The following is a 17,043-nucleotide window of genomic DNA, read 5'->3' as shown; positions in this document are numbered from 1 at the left end:
TCATGGGGATGGTTCCTGAAACACCTGAGAAAAATTGTAACACACGAAAAGGTGTGTTTAATTTCAGATCGATATGCTGGTATAATCACAGCAGTGAACAATCTAGCAAATAGTTGGGCAAGACCAAAATGTCACCATCGTTTCTGCTTACGATATATCGTCAGCAAATTTAATAAAAAGTACAAATTTAATTCATTAAAAAATTATGTTTATCGTGCCGGGTGTCAGTTTCAAATTCGGAAGTTCAATAAAGCAATTAAAGATATCAAAGGAATAAATCGGAGCTGTCTGAGTTTTTTTTTACAACATCAGTTTAGAGCAATGGACTCAAGCACATGATGGAGGATTTAGATATGGGTGGATGACGACAAATTTATCAGAGTGCATAAATGGAGTCCTCAAAGGAGCTCGAATGTTGCCTATAAATGCTCTTGCTCAGATAACATTCTTCAAATGCGTGAATTATTTCGAGAAAAGAAAAGAAGAAATAAGGGATGCATTGGAGCGTCTAGATAAATACACCCGTTAATATTTTATATATATATGTTATTAACAATTTATTTCAAACATATTTTATAATACTAAATAGAGTAAAAATCCAGGTACGCACACGAGAAAATAAATAAATGGGCTGCTGATGCTTGTTTTTATGAAGTGGAAATGTGGATGATATACGATTTTGAAATTGCGTTGTGCACTCAAGTTTCCCATCGGAATCCAAGTGTAAATTCCTCTGAATTTCCTGGTAAGTCCAAGGTCGAACGCAGGAACTTATGAAAACACATTGCGTTGGTAATTTTTATGAAGAACTTTGCGGTAACCAGATAAATAAATAAATTGTTGGATTTGTTATTTGTGTTAATGAAAAATAAATAAAAGCGGCCGAGTTTGAAAATAGTTAGTAAATGGAAGATGCGATGAGTATGCGGTGAACGGGTTGAGAAAATTTTCGGCTAACACTTCCCAAGATGCATTAATGTTATGCGATCATGCAACATGCATAAAACAGTAAACCACCTCTCCGTGCGAATGCCATGGCTTTTAAGGTTAGAACGCATACAATATATGCGCTAAGTCTATAGGACCTACACATAAGCCTCTACTTATTTATGCGATGACGAAATGACACACACACAAATAAGGCGACCACATAATATCATTCCCATCTCTAGGATGCATGCGATGCAGGTTGACAAACAGAGCTTATCTCTAAGTCCCTATCTCTTGTTTATGCAGTTATAATCTTGCTTTCTTGAGTCCAGATTCTAACCTAGCTCTCTCGAGTCATTAGGTTCTTTCTTTAGACTCTTTCTCGAGTAGCTCTAAAGGGTATTTAGCACAACATAAATCAAGACAATTGCAAGCAATGAACTTCCTAGGTCATGTTAGCTTAGTTTTCCTCAACCCATTTGACTAGTTTAGCTACTCATGCGTGCTAAGAGAGTGAACAAATGTAGAAATAGAACTTCCATTGTATAAATATGAAGATGAAGTACAAAATAACAATGCAAGTATAGAATAAATGGTCTGGAAGCAATCTCTTGCTGCCCAGGCTTTTACACTAATTTCTACTCGTACTCAAAAGATAATCTCGCTCTCGTGAGAGTCAGCCCGTTCTCTGCTTCTTTGCCCCAAGGTTCTCTCGAGTTGCCCTGAGCGATCTCTGGTGTCACCACTCTTCTCTTGCTCCGCCTTAAAATGAAAGAAAACTATGAACAAGGGCGTGCAAACTTGTGGAACAAAGAATAGTTGAACTCGTGAACTGGTTAACCTCTTTTCTGAAAAATGCCCTTGGTATTTATAAAGCATCCATGGGAAAGGCGGCTTCTCTCTCATGGTTGTACAGATGAGACGTCTTTAATTCCTGATTGATGCGCCGAATAATTGTCACCGAAAAGCTGAATGTACTTTGTGACTGTTATCGGCTGTCAACTTAATTCGGATTCGATTGTCATCAGCTTTCTGTCCCATCACGCTTAATTAACCTTTCACTCAGATGCGCCCACATGTTGCGCTGACCAAGTTACGGCGATCCTTCTCGGGCGAATTGTTTGCCGAACACAATCATTGCAAAGTCTTGCGGTGAGTTGCGCCTGACCAAAAATTTCATATATTTGCAATTCTTGCATTACGTCAACGCATATTCTGCACAAATAATCAAAAATCAACTGTGATGGCACTATCGTGCAAGGTTTTGTAGTGGGGTTTATATGAACAGTTTGACAGGGATGTCACCAAGACTATATTTCATTGGTATAATAATATCACAAGGCACTACGCCACTCGTCCGGGAGCAGCTAATAAATATATTATCTAATTATTTTTAATTTAAATTTATTTTAAATATTATCTAATGTTTTTATATTCACAGAGATTGAACAACAGTAGACTTGTTGATTTGCGAAATGATCCGAACCAGATTCTTGCTATATATAGTGACAATCAAAGCTATATGGAAGAGATACATTATATGTACGATATACCTATGTTCCTCCACCAGCTCCTAGACGTAGAGGACCTATACGGAAAGAGGATGAGTTTGATGAAGTTGCCCATAATATGGAAGAGTTGCCCCCGTGATGCAGACGCAGAGTCAAACTGATTATGTTAGTTCGATGATGATGATGTAAGCATTTGGTTTAGGACATTATGACTCAGAGGCTGGTCTTCGTCTTCATACGTGCATGGACATGGTCGGGTCTGGAGAGCATATGAATATTTATATCATGAAGCGTCTGCAGAGGTACCAGAGCAACATCAAAAAGAACCAGAGCAACCTCAAATTCGAAGTCGACGACGACGACCAGCTCGAAATCGACGACGTCCGCCTTGTGGGACACATTGTTTTGTAATTATTTTATATATAATGAGATATTTTCATTTACACTTTTTATTTTTATGAGATATTATTTTTTTTAATTTATTCTTTTTAGAGTTTAAATAAATATATAAAATATTTTAGAAATTATTTTTATAAATGGAAAATTTTTAAAAAAAAAAAAAGAAAGAAAAGAAACACCAAAGTCAAATGTTGAAAAGGTAAAAAAGAGGGGAAAAAAAAGAAACACAAAGGTTTGAATGTCTAAATTATTAAAAAGAAAAAAGAAAAGGTAAAGGTCGAAGGTTTCAAAATTCGACCTCGACCTATTTTAAAAAAAAAACAACAACAATATTTTTCTAAATAGTTTTAAAAGTACAATATTTTTACAAATAGTTTTTAAAACTATCATATTATTTTAATTTTACCTTCAAAATATTAAAATTCTATTAAGGAATTTTTGGTTTGATTCAATTTAGTTCCAAGGTTAAAAATATTATAAGTATATCCTTGATTGAGTTTTGTCTAAGTTTGATCTCTAGGTTTTATAATATATTTGGTTAATCTTAATTTTTTTATTAAATATTTATTTCCGGTCTTTGGCATTAATGCTATTAATTATATAATTATGTAATGAAAAATAAAATCAATTTTAATAGTGATAAATAATAGTGAAACTTAATTAATTTTAATTAGTTTAATTATTTTAAGTTAATTATAGACATTAGTATTAAATACTGAAAATAAGTATTTAGTGAAAAATTGAACAGAGTATTTGAAATACATTTTCAAGTACTTAAATTAAAAAAATAAGTCATTTTGAAAGAAATTAGAATGTTTGGCAACCACTGAAAATAGCTTTTGAAATATATTTTAATTAGTTTTTATAAAAAATATTTATATAAAATTGAGTTTTTTTTAAATAGTTTTTTTCTCGAGTCAATCCAAATGGGCTATAAAAGCGTAAATCTTACTACTTAGAAACCAAGACTGAAATAAAACTCAAATCTAAAAGATAAAATTATTACATTTTGAAATTTAGGAATTATGTTGAGATTAAACTCAAAACTTCAACATTTTAAAATCTCTTAAACCAAATAGAAATTCTCATAAACTTAAAAATTAAAAGGCTATATATATATATATTTTCTTTTCTTTTTCAGAATATCAAATCACACGTGTTGTGAGTATGAAGAATTTAAACTTATGACAGATATATTACTGAATGAACTGTGTTCATTTCACTATTTTTTTTTTCTTTTTTTAGGCAATTGTTAATTGCACCTTAAAAGTAAGATAAAATCACCTAAATAATCAAACAAATGGCCTAACTTTTCCATTAACAGTATATAGATACAAGATAAATACTACGATAAATTGAAGAATTTTTGGGATTATCTTACATTAAAATATGTTCCATAATCCATTTTTAGATTGTGATATATTTTAATATCAAATATCAATAGCCCACCAAAATTGATCAACTTCAATATAATTTAAATTCACTTTTAAATTAATAAGTCTGAAGATTGAAACAACCCACTTTTAAGTTCCATGTTCTAAATTTAATAAACCTTACTTTTAAAATCAACTCGGTGGTACCTTCTTGTCTTTTTTTTTTCTTTCCCAAATTCATTCGGCCAAAATGAAAGAAACTTTTAAGCTTTTTTTCTCCATTGTTTAAAATAAATCCACACTGCCATTATCTCCTATAATTCTACTTTTTAAAAAATAAAAAATTGAGCAAGTTGCAATGTTTCATTTAAAAAATTAAATAACTAAAAATAAAAAGGAGAAAATAGTTTGGTGCAATCCATAGTATTAAATTTCCATCGATATCGATATTTTTACAATTTCATGGGTTCATTATTAACATCATTATTTTCATTATATCGTAGAGACTACAAAACATAATAATTAAACAACACAATATCACTAATATAAACATAACATAAATAATAGACATGTTAAATTGTTAAACAAAATTATTAAATATTTATTTATTAATTTAAATTTATTTTTCAATTTATTTTTTGTAATTTTTCTAAAAATATCTATCGAAATCGAAATTCTCTCAAAATTTATGTAAAATTAAGATGTTGATATTTTCATTGACATCCACATTTTAAATATTGATGCAAACTAAAGTATTTTAGAAAAATTGACAATATTAGTCTTATCTCGTCGCTGCCTAATCAAGCTCATTTCGTGACCAAGGAAATTTGCAACCCCATTCTTTTTCCTTCTTTTTTTTCTTTTTCTTTACAATAAATCCCTAAACTTTGGACTAATTTCCATATAGTTCCTGAGTTCCAAATGTTACACTACTGACATTTGAATTTGATTCTATTTTAGTTCCTAGGTTTCAAAATGTTTTAATTTTACCCCTTAGACTTGAATTTTGTTTTTTTTTTCCGCTTATTGATAAGAATTCAAACCAACTTACCCACATTTCAACTAATCTCACAAGACATCCACTTGATCCTACAATATTTGAGTGCCAAGAAGATTCGTAGGATAATAAGTCCTACGTAGATGACAACAATGTACTAAACTCATTCTCTCTTACTCATTTATCAAACTCATGTCATTTATTTACCACCATGTCAAACTATCACTTTAATCAAATCCCTAGATTTCAAAATTTACATTTTTAACCTCAATATTTTCAATTAGTGTTGATGTTTATTAATTATTTAGATAATTATGAAATTAAATTTTTATTTAAATTTAATAGTAATGAAAAATAGTGAATCGTTTAATTTTAATTATTTTAAATTAATTAATAGACATAACACTAAAGATAGAAAGTGATATATAATGAAAAATCGCGATTAAAAAGTGTAAATCTTGAAACATAAAGATTGAAATTAATTAAGGAAAATTAATGATAAAATTATAACATTTTGAAACCTATGAATTCAAGACAAAGGTTTTTTTTTTCTTTTTTTTCTTTTTATTATTTTTCGTCTTCTTCCGTCCATATTTACTTGATGGGAAGGAGAGGTTAAATTACTTCATCATTTAGCATGCTTTTCTAATCATAATTATTAATAGTTCATTTGGAATGAAGCATATGAACATTCTAATTTGGACACTTCCGAGGGTAAATATAAAACAAAAGAAAAATAAGAATTTGAAACAATCAAAATGAAACAAAGCAAATCGTCAATCCTAGAAAACAAAATGTGATCGAAAAAAAATTTAAGTATGAAATCACGTACTAACAAATTCTTTTTAAATAGTATTATCGGACATGTCACACTAGAATACCATTAAATATACTAATGACAATAATTAAATGAAAATATAATTCAAAATTCTCCTAACATTAGAGACTAGATTATAATTTCACATACAAATTAGTTGATACTCTTCAGTGTAAAATCCCAAAAACCCAACGACGAACAGTAGGAAGGCATTAGTTAAAGTGAAAGATTATCTTCTTTCTAAAATGAAGCTAACAATTTTCCTTTTGTGCCTGATTTAGTGGAGTATGAGAACATACAATATTATAGACATATAAGATTCTTTATACTTACAGAGCAAGTTGATTTCCAATTAGCCTTTTGGGTGGAGCAAATGCTGTTGTGGAATCAGAAGCTTCTTGCAAACTCAAAAAGGATCAATATAATAAGAGAGCACCTACAAGTCATTTCCTTTCATGATTCATCACCTGATTAAAGAGAGGAAAAAATAAGAAAGAATAATAGTTCAAATATGAGCATTGAAAATTAAAATGCCATCCCTCTCAGCCTCCACAAGGCATGCAGTGGAAATTCCAATTCAGATGAAAGAGTAGATGGCCTTTATAATGCAATCCATCTCATATTCTCAAAATGGGAACTGTTGATAACAAAACATCATTATCAATTAGCTCATTACAATTTACAGGTAGGTATATTACATAATGGAAGTATGCAAAAGGGAAAAAGCTGTCTTGCGTCAGGACCTGCTTTCAAGAATATGAGTGGTTAAAGATGTGATATACATATTACAAACAGTGGAAACAAATCAGAACATGAGAATATCATTTCCGTTTGATAAGAAATTTAAAAGCAGATGCAACAGAATAAGAGAATATAATTTTTGGGCTTTATCATGTTATGAAATGCGTAGGTTACTTGATGGGTTTATGGTCCAACCAGATGAAATTGATAGGAATAAAAGCATCAATTTAAAGTACAAATCTAGATAGAATTTATTCTATGTGTTCCAACTATGACAAACCTATGTGAGTTTGAGCGTAGAGAAAGAGAGAACGAGAGAGAGAGAGAGATCTCAATACATGCTTTATGAAGTCTCGAAATGATTTTGTCAACAGATTTTGCGTTGATCAGTAACTTTATTCCAATGAGCAGAATACATCTGCATTGAGACTGCATGTGGCTTCCCATTATAAGTTAATAGAAAACATATGCAGAATAAATACATTGAAAGTACAGATATTAGGACAATATAAAGTTTACATTTACATATCGTTAGATATGTTATGAATTTGCTTACTAAAGGAATCTGGAAGTGCTTCAATGAGGAAACAGGATCGGGTCACGTTGCATTGCTTCCTGGATAATCTCAGTTTGTTCTTTAACATGAACTTGATAGAAACCAGTGGCTGTAGCTGCAGATGGAGCACGACCGACATATTTTATGTCCTCAATTGTTCCTCTGGATAGGCTCTTCATGGCAGAACCAAGACGAGGACCAATGTAGCTATATGCACCCATGTTCACTGGCTCCTCTTGGCACCATACAATCTCAGCATCTGGGAGGCAAACGGTGAACAATTCATCAGTGCATATCGAATTAATCATTTAAAAGGAGGGGGATTTTTTTTACCCCCTTTCATGACACTGGCTACGAAAATTGCATTTAGAGAATTCATATTCATATATTTGGCATCATTCCCAAATATAAACTAGCGTCCTAAATTCATCCATCTTCAAAGAGTTCAAAAGTCATTATGGTTGCTATAAGATGAAACAACGACAAAATGTATCCAAAACAAAATGACAACAGAAGAAATGTATACTTTATATTAAAAAAAACTAATTGGGACCCGGTAAATGTTAGAAACAATAGCCTAATGCAAGCTTTGTCATGCACACCTCAACACCTGACAAGTTTTTGACTGGTTAAATATCGGTAAATCATTTGCAGTAGGTTGAATAAACATACTTGGATATCGCTTCAGCTCTCGCTGGATGAGATCATATGGGAATGGACATAGTTGTTCCACCCGGCAGATTGCAATGTCCTTCCCATCGATTTTTTTCCGCTCTTCATCTAAGTCATAATAAATCTGGAGTAAAACATGTCAAAAAACTTATATTAAATATTGGAATGGAAATAACTGGTGGAAGTCTCGTCTCAGCTCAGCTTCCAGTTATGATGATGCAAATATATTATGAGTCATCAGTAGTCTGTGCTATAAACGAGGAAGTAAATTCTTCCCTTAGAAGTTACCAAAAATTAGGAGCCAATAAGAAGACTTGAGAGCAAATAAACACATGGTGTATAAAGTCAAAATCAAATATGTGGCTTACCTTTCCAGAGCAAAGAATCAAACGCCTGATACCTTCTTCACGATCAGAGTGCATATTTTGGTCCTTGATAAGGCGTTTAAATCTAGTCCCCTGCTTATCAAAACCTGGGTGGCCTTTCACATCATCAAACTCAGATAGATTGGATCTACAATCTTTATGACGAAGCAGGTTTTTGGGAGACATCACAATGAGAGGCTTACGGAAGTCCCTGTGAATCTGGAGAGTAAAATCATGATGGAGCACTGTCAATTCAAGGAAATTTGAATTCTTTAGTAACTTGCTGATGAACTCACCTGCCGCCTCAGAACATGGAAGTAGTTAGCAGGAGTGGTAACATTCACAACTTGCCAATTGCATTCTTGAATTTGCTTCCTAAGAGTAGGGTCCATCTCAGGTATAACAAAAGGGTTGTCATCACTCATCTTCAACAATGTTCAATGAAATCCATATCAGCCAAATATCTCAATTAAATCAAATCAACTCCCATAAATGCAGGTTTCTAATTAAGAATATGCCAATGAGATATAAAAGATAAGCTGATGTTTAGAACTCCAACATGAAAAAACTCGAGGCATTTTAACCACAAAGAACATCATATTTCAGTGACTTAGCATGCCAATTGCCAACTTAGAAAAGAGAGGGGGAAGCACAAAAGACTATTTTATAATTAGAAAGGGTAGAACAATTAAAAATCTTAAAAGGTCATGTTGAGCCCTTTCTTATCACAGAAAATATAAACAATTCGCAGACATCAAGTCAACCTTTTATACATAAAAGAAAGTGACTCTCACATCAATCACAATAGTGAAGTACAAAGAAAAAAAAAAGATAGAGATTGTGCTGTTCTGGAAGAGGAAAGAAATTCTTCAATGAAGTACCTGAAGAAAACGCTCCAATCTTGCACTTGAATGTTCAGGTCCCTGCCCATCATAGCCATGCGGAAGTAGCACAACAAGTCCTGTTTGCCGCAGCCACTTCGATTCTCCACTACTTAAGAACTGATCAAATATTACTTGAGCCCCATTAGCAAAATCACCAAATTGAGCTTCCCACATTACCAATGCATTGGGATTTTCCATTGAATAACCCAACTCAAATCCAAGAACACCAAACTCTGAAAGAGAGCTGTAGACAGGAAAGAAAGCAGTTTTACAAATGCATAAAACAAGGAGACGGTAAGAAGGATATCTCCTGTAAAGGTAAGAAAATACTCTATAGTGCTATCATAGTAAAATTCTACTTTGCAATCAAAAAAATCTCATGGCAAGCATTTCTTGGTACTTGTTTCATCACTACAAGCAATAAACATATTTCAAACACAAGTCAGGCTCAAAAGTGGACCATCAGGCAAAAACATTGTCATCGATGATAAACATGGACGCAAAAAAAAATAATAATGATAATAATAAATGCTTGCAGAATATGTAAATATCTATTCCATTACCTGTTGCTGACGGTAAACATCTCCTCATTCTGGTTTATGATAACATGATCAAGAGGGCAATACTTCTCTCCTGTTTCCTGATCATGAAGAACTGAATGTCTATGGCTAAAGGTGCCTCTTTCAACGTCCTGTCCACTTAATCTGACATGGTTACCTTCCACTAACAATGTGGCAAAAGCAAGTGCTTCTCCAAGGGCCCAGTCAATGCCATCCCCAGTTTCAATCATTTGGGCACGCTGTTCATACACCTTTTTGACCGCCCTGTGAAGCTTGAAGTTATCTGGAAGAGATGTAATAGCTTTTCCTACATTCTTCAAGATTTCTGGTTTAACCCTGCAAAGTATCTTACAGATATTAGTACAAATAAGACAACAAAAAGCAGTAAAAAGGAAAATATTATTCCACATGCCCTGTATTCTGTATACGTGATAGCTGTTCTGGGGACTTGAATCCAGCCCAATACGCTGAAAGCCAATCCCTCTTTTTAGGAACATAATCTTTGCTGGCAACAAATTCTTCATTAAGTATTGAATTGACCTTGGATTGCATCTTCTCGATGTCTTCTTGAGACACCTGCTCCAATTCTAAAAGTTTCATTCTGTAAATCTCAAGAGATGAAGGATGATCCCTGATAACCTGTAGTCAAAAACAAATTTAGAATCATGGACAAGAGCTACAACATCTCATCAGTAGCATTCAAGTGCATTACAAGGTATGAATTAAACTATACAGCTATGAGAAAAATTGGTGGTTGAATAAATGGGAGGAAATGATCGAGGAATGTAAGAGTTTCAACTTTATAATAAAAACGATAATAATAATTAATATTAGATAAATAATATACATACATACATACATGGCCAAGAGCTGCAAAATCTCATCAGTAGCATTCGAGTGCATTACAAGGTATGAATTAAACTATACAGCTATGAGAAAAATTGGTAGCTGAATAAATGGGAGGAAATGATTGAGGAATGTAAGAGTTTCAACTTTATAATAAAAAAAAAAAAATAATAATAATTAATATTAGATAAATAATATACATACATATATGCATACATATATATAAGAAGAAGAAGAAGAAGACAAACAAAATGTGTCCTTAGACTAGTAGAATACAATAAAGTTCACCTGATACATTTTAGGCTGGGTGAAAGATGGCTCATCAATCTCATTGTGCCCAAAACGACGGTAACAAACCAAATCAACAACAACATCTGAATGGAAAGTCTGGCGCCATTCCGCAGCTAGCTCACATACATGAACAACTGCCTCCACATCATCTCCATTCACATGGAAAATGGGTGCATTCAAGGCTTTGGCAACATCAGTGCAATACTGTGAGGATCTTCCTGACCTTGGGTCAGTGGTAAAAGCTACCTGATTGTTTACAACAATGTGAATAGTCCCACCAGTTGTGTAGTTAGGAAGAGCGCTGAGATGTAAAGTCTCATACACAACACCTTGTCCAGCAAAACTACCATCTCCATGAATCAAAATACCCATATTCTTTTTCCTCTCCACATCATTTGAGTAGTATTGCTTTGCCCGAGTTTTCCCAACAACCACAGGATCAACAGCTTCCAAATGACTTGGATTAGCAAGCAAGGAAAGGTGCAGTCGCTTGCCTCCCCTAGTTGGCCGGTCATAAGAGGTTCCCAAGTGATACTTCACATCACCAGTTCCTGTATAGAGCCCGACCTCATTCACAGGCTTCGTACCACCACTGAACTCACTAAATATTTGACGCAGTGGCTTCCGGACAACATTACCCAAGACATTTAATCTTCCTCTATGAGGCATTCCAATAACTATGCTCTCCACTCCAAGATCTGCAGCCCTGTCAAACATTTCTTTCATCCCAGGAATCAAAGTCTCCCCTCCCTCAAGCCCAAATCTCTTTGCTGTGGTCCACTTAGTTGCCAAAAAGTTTTCAAATTGTGTGCTCCATAAAAGACGATCAAGAATAACCTCTCTGCGCTGTCGATTGTATTGCATTGGTGTTGGGGTCTCAATCTTGTCCCTCAACCAGTTACATTTTTCACGGTCGGCAATATGCATGTACTCATATCCTATGCTTCCACAATATGCTTGCTCAAGACGGGTCAAAGTGTATCTGAGGGTCTGTACAGGACGGTTCTCAGACAAAAACCCAGACATTTTCCACACCCCCAAGAAGAATTCCCGATCAAGATCAGCTTCTGTGAAACCATGATGTGCAAGGTCCAACTCATCAGGAATTTTCCTTTCTTCCAATTCCAATGGATCCAACTTGGCTTTCATGTGACCATTAACCTGATATGCTCTTACAAGCAACAATAAACGCATACTCTCTTGTATTGTTTGGCCAGAAATGCCAGGAGATGTGGCAGCCTGACCCACGAAGTTTCTGAAGAAATTATCCCATGACTCATCAACACTGGTAGGATCAGCCTCCCAAGCTCTTTGAAGTTCCTCTAAGTAGACACTGCTGGTCCCATCTAAGAAGCTATCAGTAAGCCTAGAAAGGGGAACGGAACGTGGAACTGGAGCACCTTGAGCTTTTGATTTAAAAGGTGTTGAATGAAAATATCGACTTTGAGATGTACTGATCCTTGATCTCCCAACATGTGATCCGCCCTGCAATATGTTTCTCTTAATGACCAATTTTGCTACAGCAGAGCTTGCTCTAAACCACCTCATAGTTCGCGTATTAGTTTATTGGAAAAATGAGTCAAATCTGAACTTCTCAAAGCTAATATACAAAGGTATCCATCATTCCTCTCCTGCTAACGAGAAATAAAAACCTAGGATTAGAGAATAAAAAAAACAGTAAAAAAAAAAAAAAAAAATGTAACTAAATAGAAAAGAATGACATTTGTAGAAAACTAAGAGCTCATAAACATTAACAAATTAAAACACTGGAAAAGAGAGAAATGAAAAATAAGATTAACAAAAATGCTTTGAACAACAAAGTAATGCACTAAAACAGAATGAAATTTCCTCCACTTTCAGACAGCATAAGCTCCACAATCAATTATAGAAATACTAAATACGAAATAAAACAGAATACATGAAGATTATAAACTCAAAACTATAACATGCTAACTAATAAAAGAACTTCAGCATAAAAATATAATGAAACCATGTATGATAGCATCAGATTGCATAAAATCAAAACACGAACGAAAAAAAACTGGATCAAAGCAGAACATGTAATACGATGAGTATACATCAAGCTAAGAAACAAACATCCAATACGAACAAACATGACGAAAGTTAACAGAAATCAAAGAAACGTAAAAATGCATAGATAAACTCAGAATCGCAGAACAATCAAATGCTTGAACTACGAAAAGGAAAGATAGAAGAAGAATCACCAGAGATCGATGAAAGTTTCAGAGAAACCCTACGGATTTGAAGGAGAATTTGAGTTGTTGATCGTAGAACAAAGGCAAGATGCGGTTAAGATGTTTATTTTTTCCCGCATTATGGAAAAAACTGACACTCTTTTTCTTTTTTTTTTTTTTATGCTGTGAATATCAGTGTTGGTTTGTGCATATTGGCGTTCAATTTATTTTATTTTATTCAATCCTAATTTCCAGGATTGAGGAAGGCGCTAGAGTTGACATACGTGTCCTTGTTGCCTTTTCTAAATGAAAAAAATTGAAAGTGACAAATGCTAAAAAGTCAATTTAAGAAATTAAAGGAAAAATTTAGTTCAAACTTCCATGGCTTTATTAAGTTATGGTCAATATTTAGATTAAAATATTAATGATTTAATGCGGATTCTCCCACTTCACATTTTAATTACAAAAACATATTAATGGTTTAATCAAAATTTAAAACGTCAATTTCCATAGATATTTTTGAAAAATAAATTTAAATTAATAAATAAATATTTTATGATTTTAAAACAAGTTAACATGTCTATCTTTTTATTATATTTATATTAGTTACATTTTGTTGCTCATTATTACGATACAATAGAAGTATCGCTTCACTCTCATGTTGATATTGAACTCATGAAAATGTAGAAATATTGATAGAAATATCGATAGAAATTTAATACTATGTGTTTAATTACTATTTTAGTAAGTGAACTGAACTTTGAGGTTTATGCCTATTTAATTCTTTAGCTTTTAAAATTATGAATTCAATTTATAGATTTTGATATTTTTTAAAGTTTATGGACTTATTAGATACAAAATTAAAAGAGTAAGGTTCTATTAGATATAAAATTTAATTGTATATCTAATCAAACAATTAATTTTGAAAAACAAATTTTTTTTTTTTTTTTAGTTTACTAGTCATATAATTAAAAGTTTGTGGACTTATTAGGTACGAAATTATAAGTTTACTAACTTAAATACTTTTGAAAGTTCAGGAATTAAACATATAGGAACTTTAATGTTTAAGAACTAAACTTGTAATTTAACCAATATTAAATTATATTTACAACTTGTATAATTTATTTCCTTTTTTTCTTTTTATGTAGAGTGTGTCAATTTCATTTAAACATTCAAAAGTTATATCACGCAGCCATATTTTGGTATAACATTACATCATTTAACAAATGAGACCATTTTGTTGAATAAATTTGAGTTTTAATAAGTTTGTGTGTTGGTAGTCTACTCCTTTATAGAAAAAGAAAATCAATGAAATTTCATAGGTAGAGATGGTCATTAGTGAAGCAAATACGCAAGTTAACCAATTGGCTCATGAAGTGGTTTAGTTGGCATCGTAGACAAAAGCATTGATGATTCATATGGAAGAAATTTCATAGGAGATCTAGAAAACCTATGCGTGCAAACTATGGTTGATATAAAATAATGGTTTGAAATACATAAATCAACTGATATTTAAGAATATATGTTTTATGCTAAACTACGAAATGAAGATCAAATCATCAACCTTTTAAAGTGGTAATTTAAAATTTTAACCACTAAAATATGTTGAATTGATATATTTAACTCTGTCTATATTAAAATAATAATCATTATTTTTTAAAAAATATTTATTCAATAAAATTATAACGTACTTAACAATCATTTCTATCCTGAAGTTTATCTTCTTAAGGAACTTTGATAGAAATAATTATTAATCATTGAATTGGGAATTTCCTTTTTAGAGCATGTAAAAAGGAATAAGATGTCTTTCGGGAGAGCGTTCATTGGTGGAAATTAGCAGAATAAATGTCTGCAGCCGTACGGTGGACGCCCCCGCAGCCAATCAATCGTAAATGGACAGAACCTTTGTTCCGTGAACAACAACACATCTCCAATCCCACGACGTTTAATTAAACTTCCCGAACCACTCTACCGCAAAACGGTGTCGTAATCCGTGATACGAGCAATTTGACTTTTAAAGCCGACTAAAAGTTAGTTGGGTCTCGTTTAATTAGATTTAGTATTGTTTACTTGTGTTTTATATTTATTCTAGCATCTAAGATATTTCAAATGCTAATCAATTGACGAAGTATACTCAATCCAATGCATTTAAAAATTATACCAGTATCATTACTATTATTGTTACAATATGAAAATTATAAAATTGTCACATTTACTGTTATTATTATTGTAAATGTGACATATTCATAATTCTAAGTAAACGTGACAAAAAAAAAACAATCCAATTATGCATTGTGGTCAATTACGATTGATCTATGAATGAAACCTCATTACGATTACACCATTGTGTCAGGTATGATTGAACTACGAATGAAATCTCATTACGATTGCACCATTTTTCATTACGAATTGATAAATGTAGTCTAAAGTGCAATTGTATCAATTTTAACTTATTTGTCTATACTATATTAATATGGGCAATAAAGAGAGAATTTTCTCCTTCCCTTTTTGCCCTTACATATTTTAATAATTCCCTTATTTCCCTCAATAAGGTGACTCTTCAACTCATGTTGTAGTTCTCATCTGTCTATTAATATTGAAGGGATATGACTATTTGGATTTAACGATGATGAGACACAACTCTCCCATTGTAAGTGTATGGACGTGTGATGTACCTATAAAAATAAAGAAATTAATGCCCAATGCATTCATCTTCACAGCAAAATTTGAAATTCTACAAAACATTGAGAAACAAAATCTTTTTAAAAAAATAATGGAGACTAATTTTTTTTGTTTTTCCGAAGGAAAACATTTTACTAAGTTAATGAATAGGTATTGTTATCCATCACTTTTCTTTCTTCATTTGTTTATTTTTTAAAAAAATTATTTTCGTCCCTAAATTGTGTTTTGAGGAAGTTTTTGAAGTGAAATGTTTACAAGATGTTATTCCATAAGAAGAAAAAAAAAACAAATAGAATATTTGATATGATATTTAAATTTGGATGAAAAGTGGTTGCTAAATAAATTGGACAAGTACTTCACACCCTAATTAGTCATTTGTTCATTCTCAAAGTGAGAAGCAAGTAAAATTTTGTAACAAAATGAAATCATTCAACAAAATAAGAAGCAAAATACGTACCTTTAATAGACATTTTGTTGGAATTGGAGTTCTAAATCTCTTGGGTTCTTGTAGTTTGTATTTATATATATGACTTATTTATTTAATAAAATTAAGAGTATTTTATTCGACATTTAGTTTGCATTAACTCAATCCAATAAACGAAGACCTTAGGTTATTTGATGTAACTTGAACATGTATGTGGTAGACATACAGGTGAATCATGTTCAAGAAATAACATAAATGGTTTGTAGTATATGGATAAAGTTGGGTATCTTATCCTGATAATACTATGGATGCGGCCCACTTAGTAAATGTTACAAGAGTTGTAAGTGTTACAAACGATGTGATCCTAATCGTTCATGTGGAGACATGGGTGTGAAGGTATTCTATACAAAGAGTTTGTATAAGACCGGTCCACGAAATGAATCCTTCTTTATAACACCATTAAATGAAGAGATTAACATTTCATAGAATGACCATAGTAACTCAACCTCAATCCTGAGTGAGTTAAGAACTTCTGCCTATGAGACCAGTTCTTTGATTTGTATGGATGAGAGTGATCAGTTTTGCCGACTTAAAATGTCCATTTTGGGGATTTGTCTGAATAGGGAGCTGGGTACATAGCTACACAAGGTGGAATTCACTTCTTCCTGTCTTTAGAGTAAGTGGATGAATTATTCTCCTATAAGTTGATTCGAAGCTTAAACAATGAGACCTCACCCTTGTCGCACTTTTGATTGGTTAAGATGGACGCATAATATATCTGTAGTAAGGAGAGTAGTCAG

General features: G+C 32.4%; 1 protein-coding gene across 3 annotated transcripts; it reads right to left on the bottom strand.

The window, feature by feature from the left end:
• Window positions 1-6,895: 6,895 nt before the first annotated feature.
• LOC120079669 (2-oxoglutarate dehydrogenase, mitochondrial-like) lies at window positions 6,896-13,354 on the bottom strand. 3 transcript variants are annotated; one of them, XM_039033973.1, is made up of 10 exons: window positions 13,168-13,354; window positions 10,940-12,573; window positions 10,218-10,444; window positions 9,809-10,141; window positions 9,243-9,489; window positions 8,658-8,786; window positions 8,365-8,580; window positions 7,997-8,120; window positions 7,325-7,583; window positions 6,896-7,197 (listed from the first exon to the last, which is right to left on the bottom strand). In XM_039033973.1, the coding sequence occupies exons 2-9, from the start codon at window positions 12,488-12,490 to the stop codon at window positions 7,345-7,347; spliced, it is 3,066 nt and encodes a 1,021-aa protein (XP_038889901.1). In that variant the 5' UTR covers window positions 12,491-12,573; window positions 13,168-13,354; the 3' UTR covers window positions 6,896-7,197; window positions 7,325-7,344. The 3 variants fall into 3 exon arrangements, with proteins under 3 accessions (XP_038889901.1, XP_038889900.1, XP_038889899.1); XM_039033972.1 differs by having other exon boundaries at window positions 6,995-7,583; window positions 10,940-12,576; XM_039033971.1 differs by having other exon boundaries at window positions 6,995-7,583.
• Between the last annotated feature and the right edge of the window lie 3,689 nt (window positions 13,355-17,043).

The sequence above is a fragment of the Benincasa hispida genome, chromosome 6 (assembly GCF_009727055.1).
Source record: "Benincasa hispida cultivar B227 chromosome 6, ASM972705v1, whole genome shotgun sequence".
NCBI lineage: Eukaryota > Viridiplantae > Streptophyta > Magnoliopsida > Cucurbitales > Cucurbitaceae > Benincasa > Benincasa hispida.
This window is presented reverse-complemented; position numbering and strand designations above follow the sequence as displayed.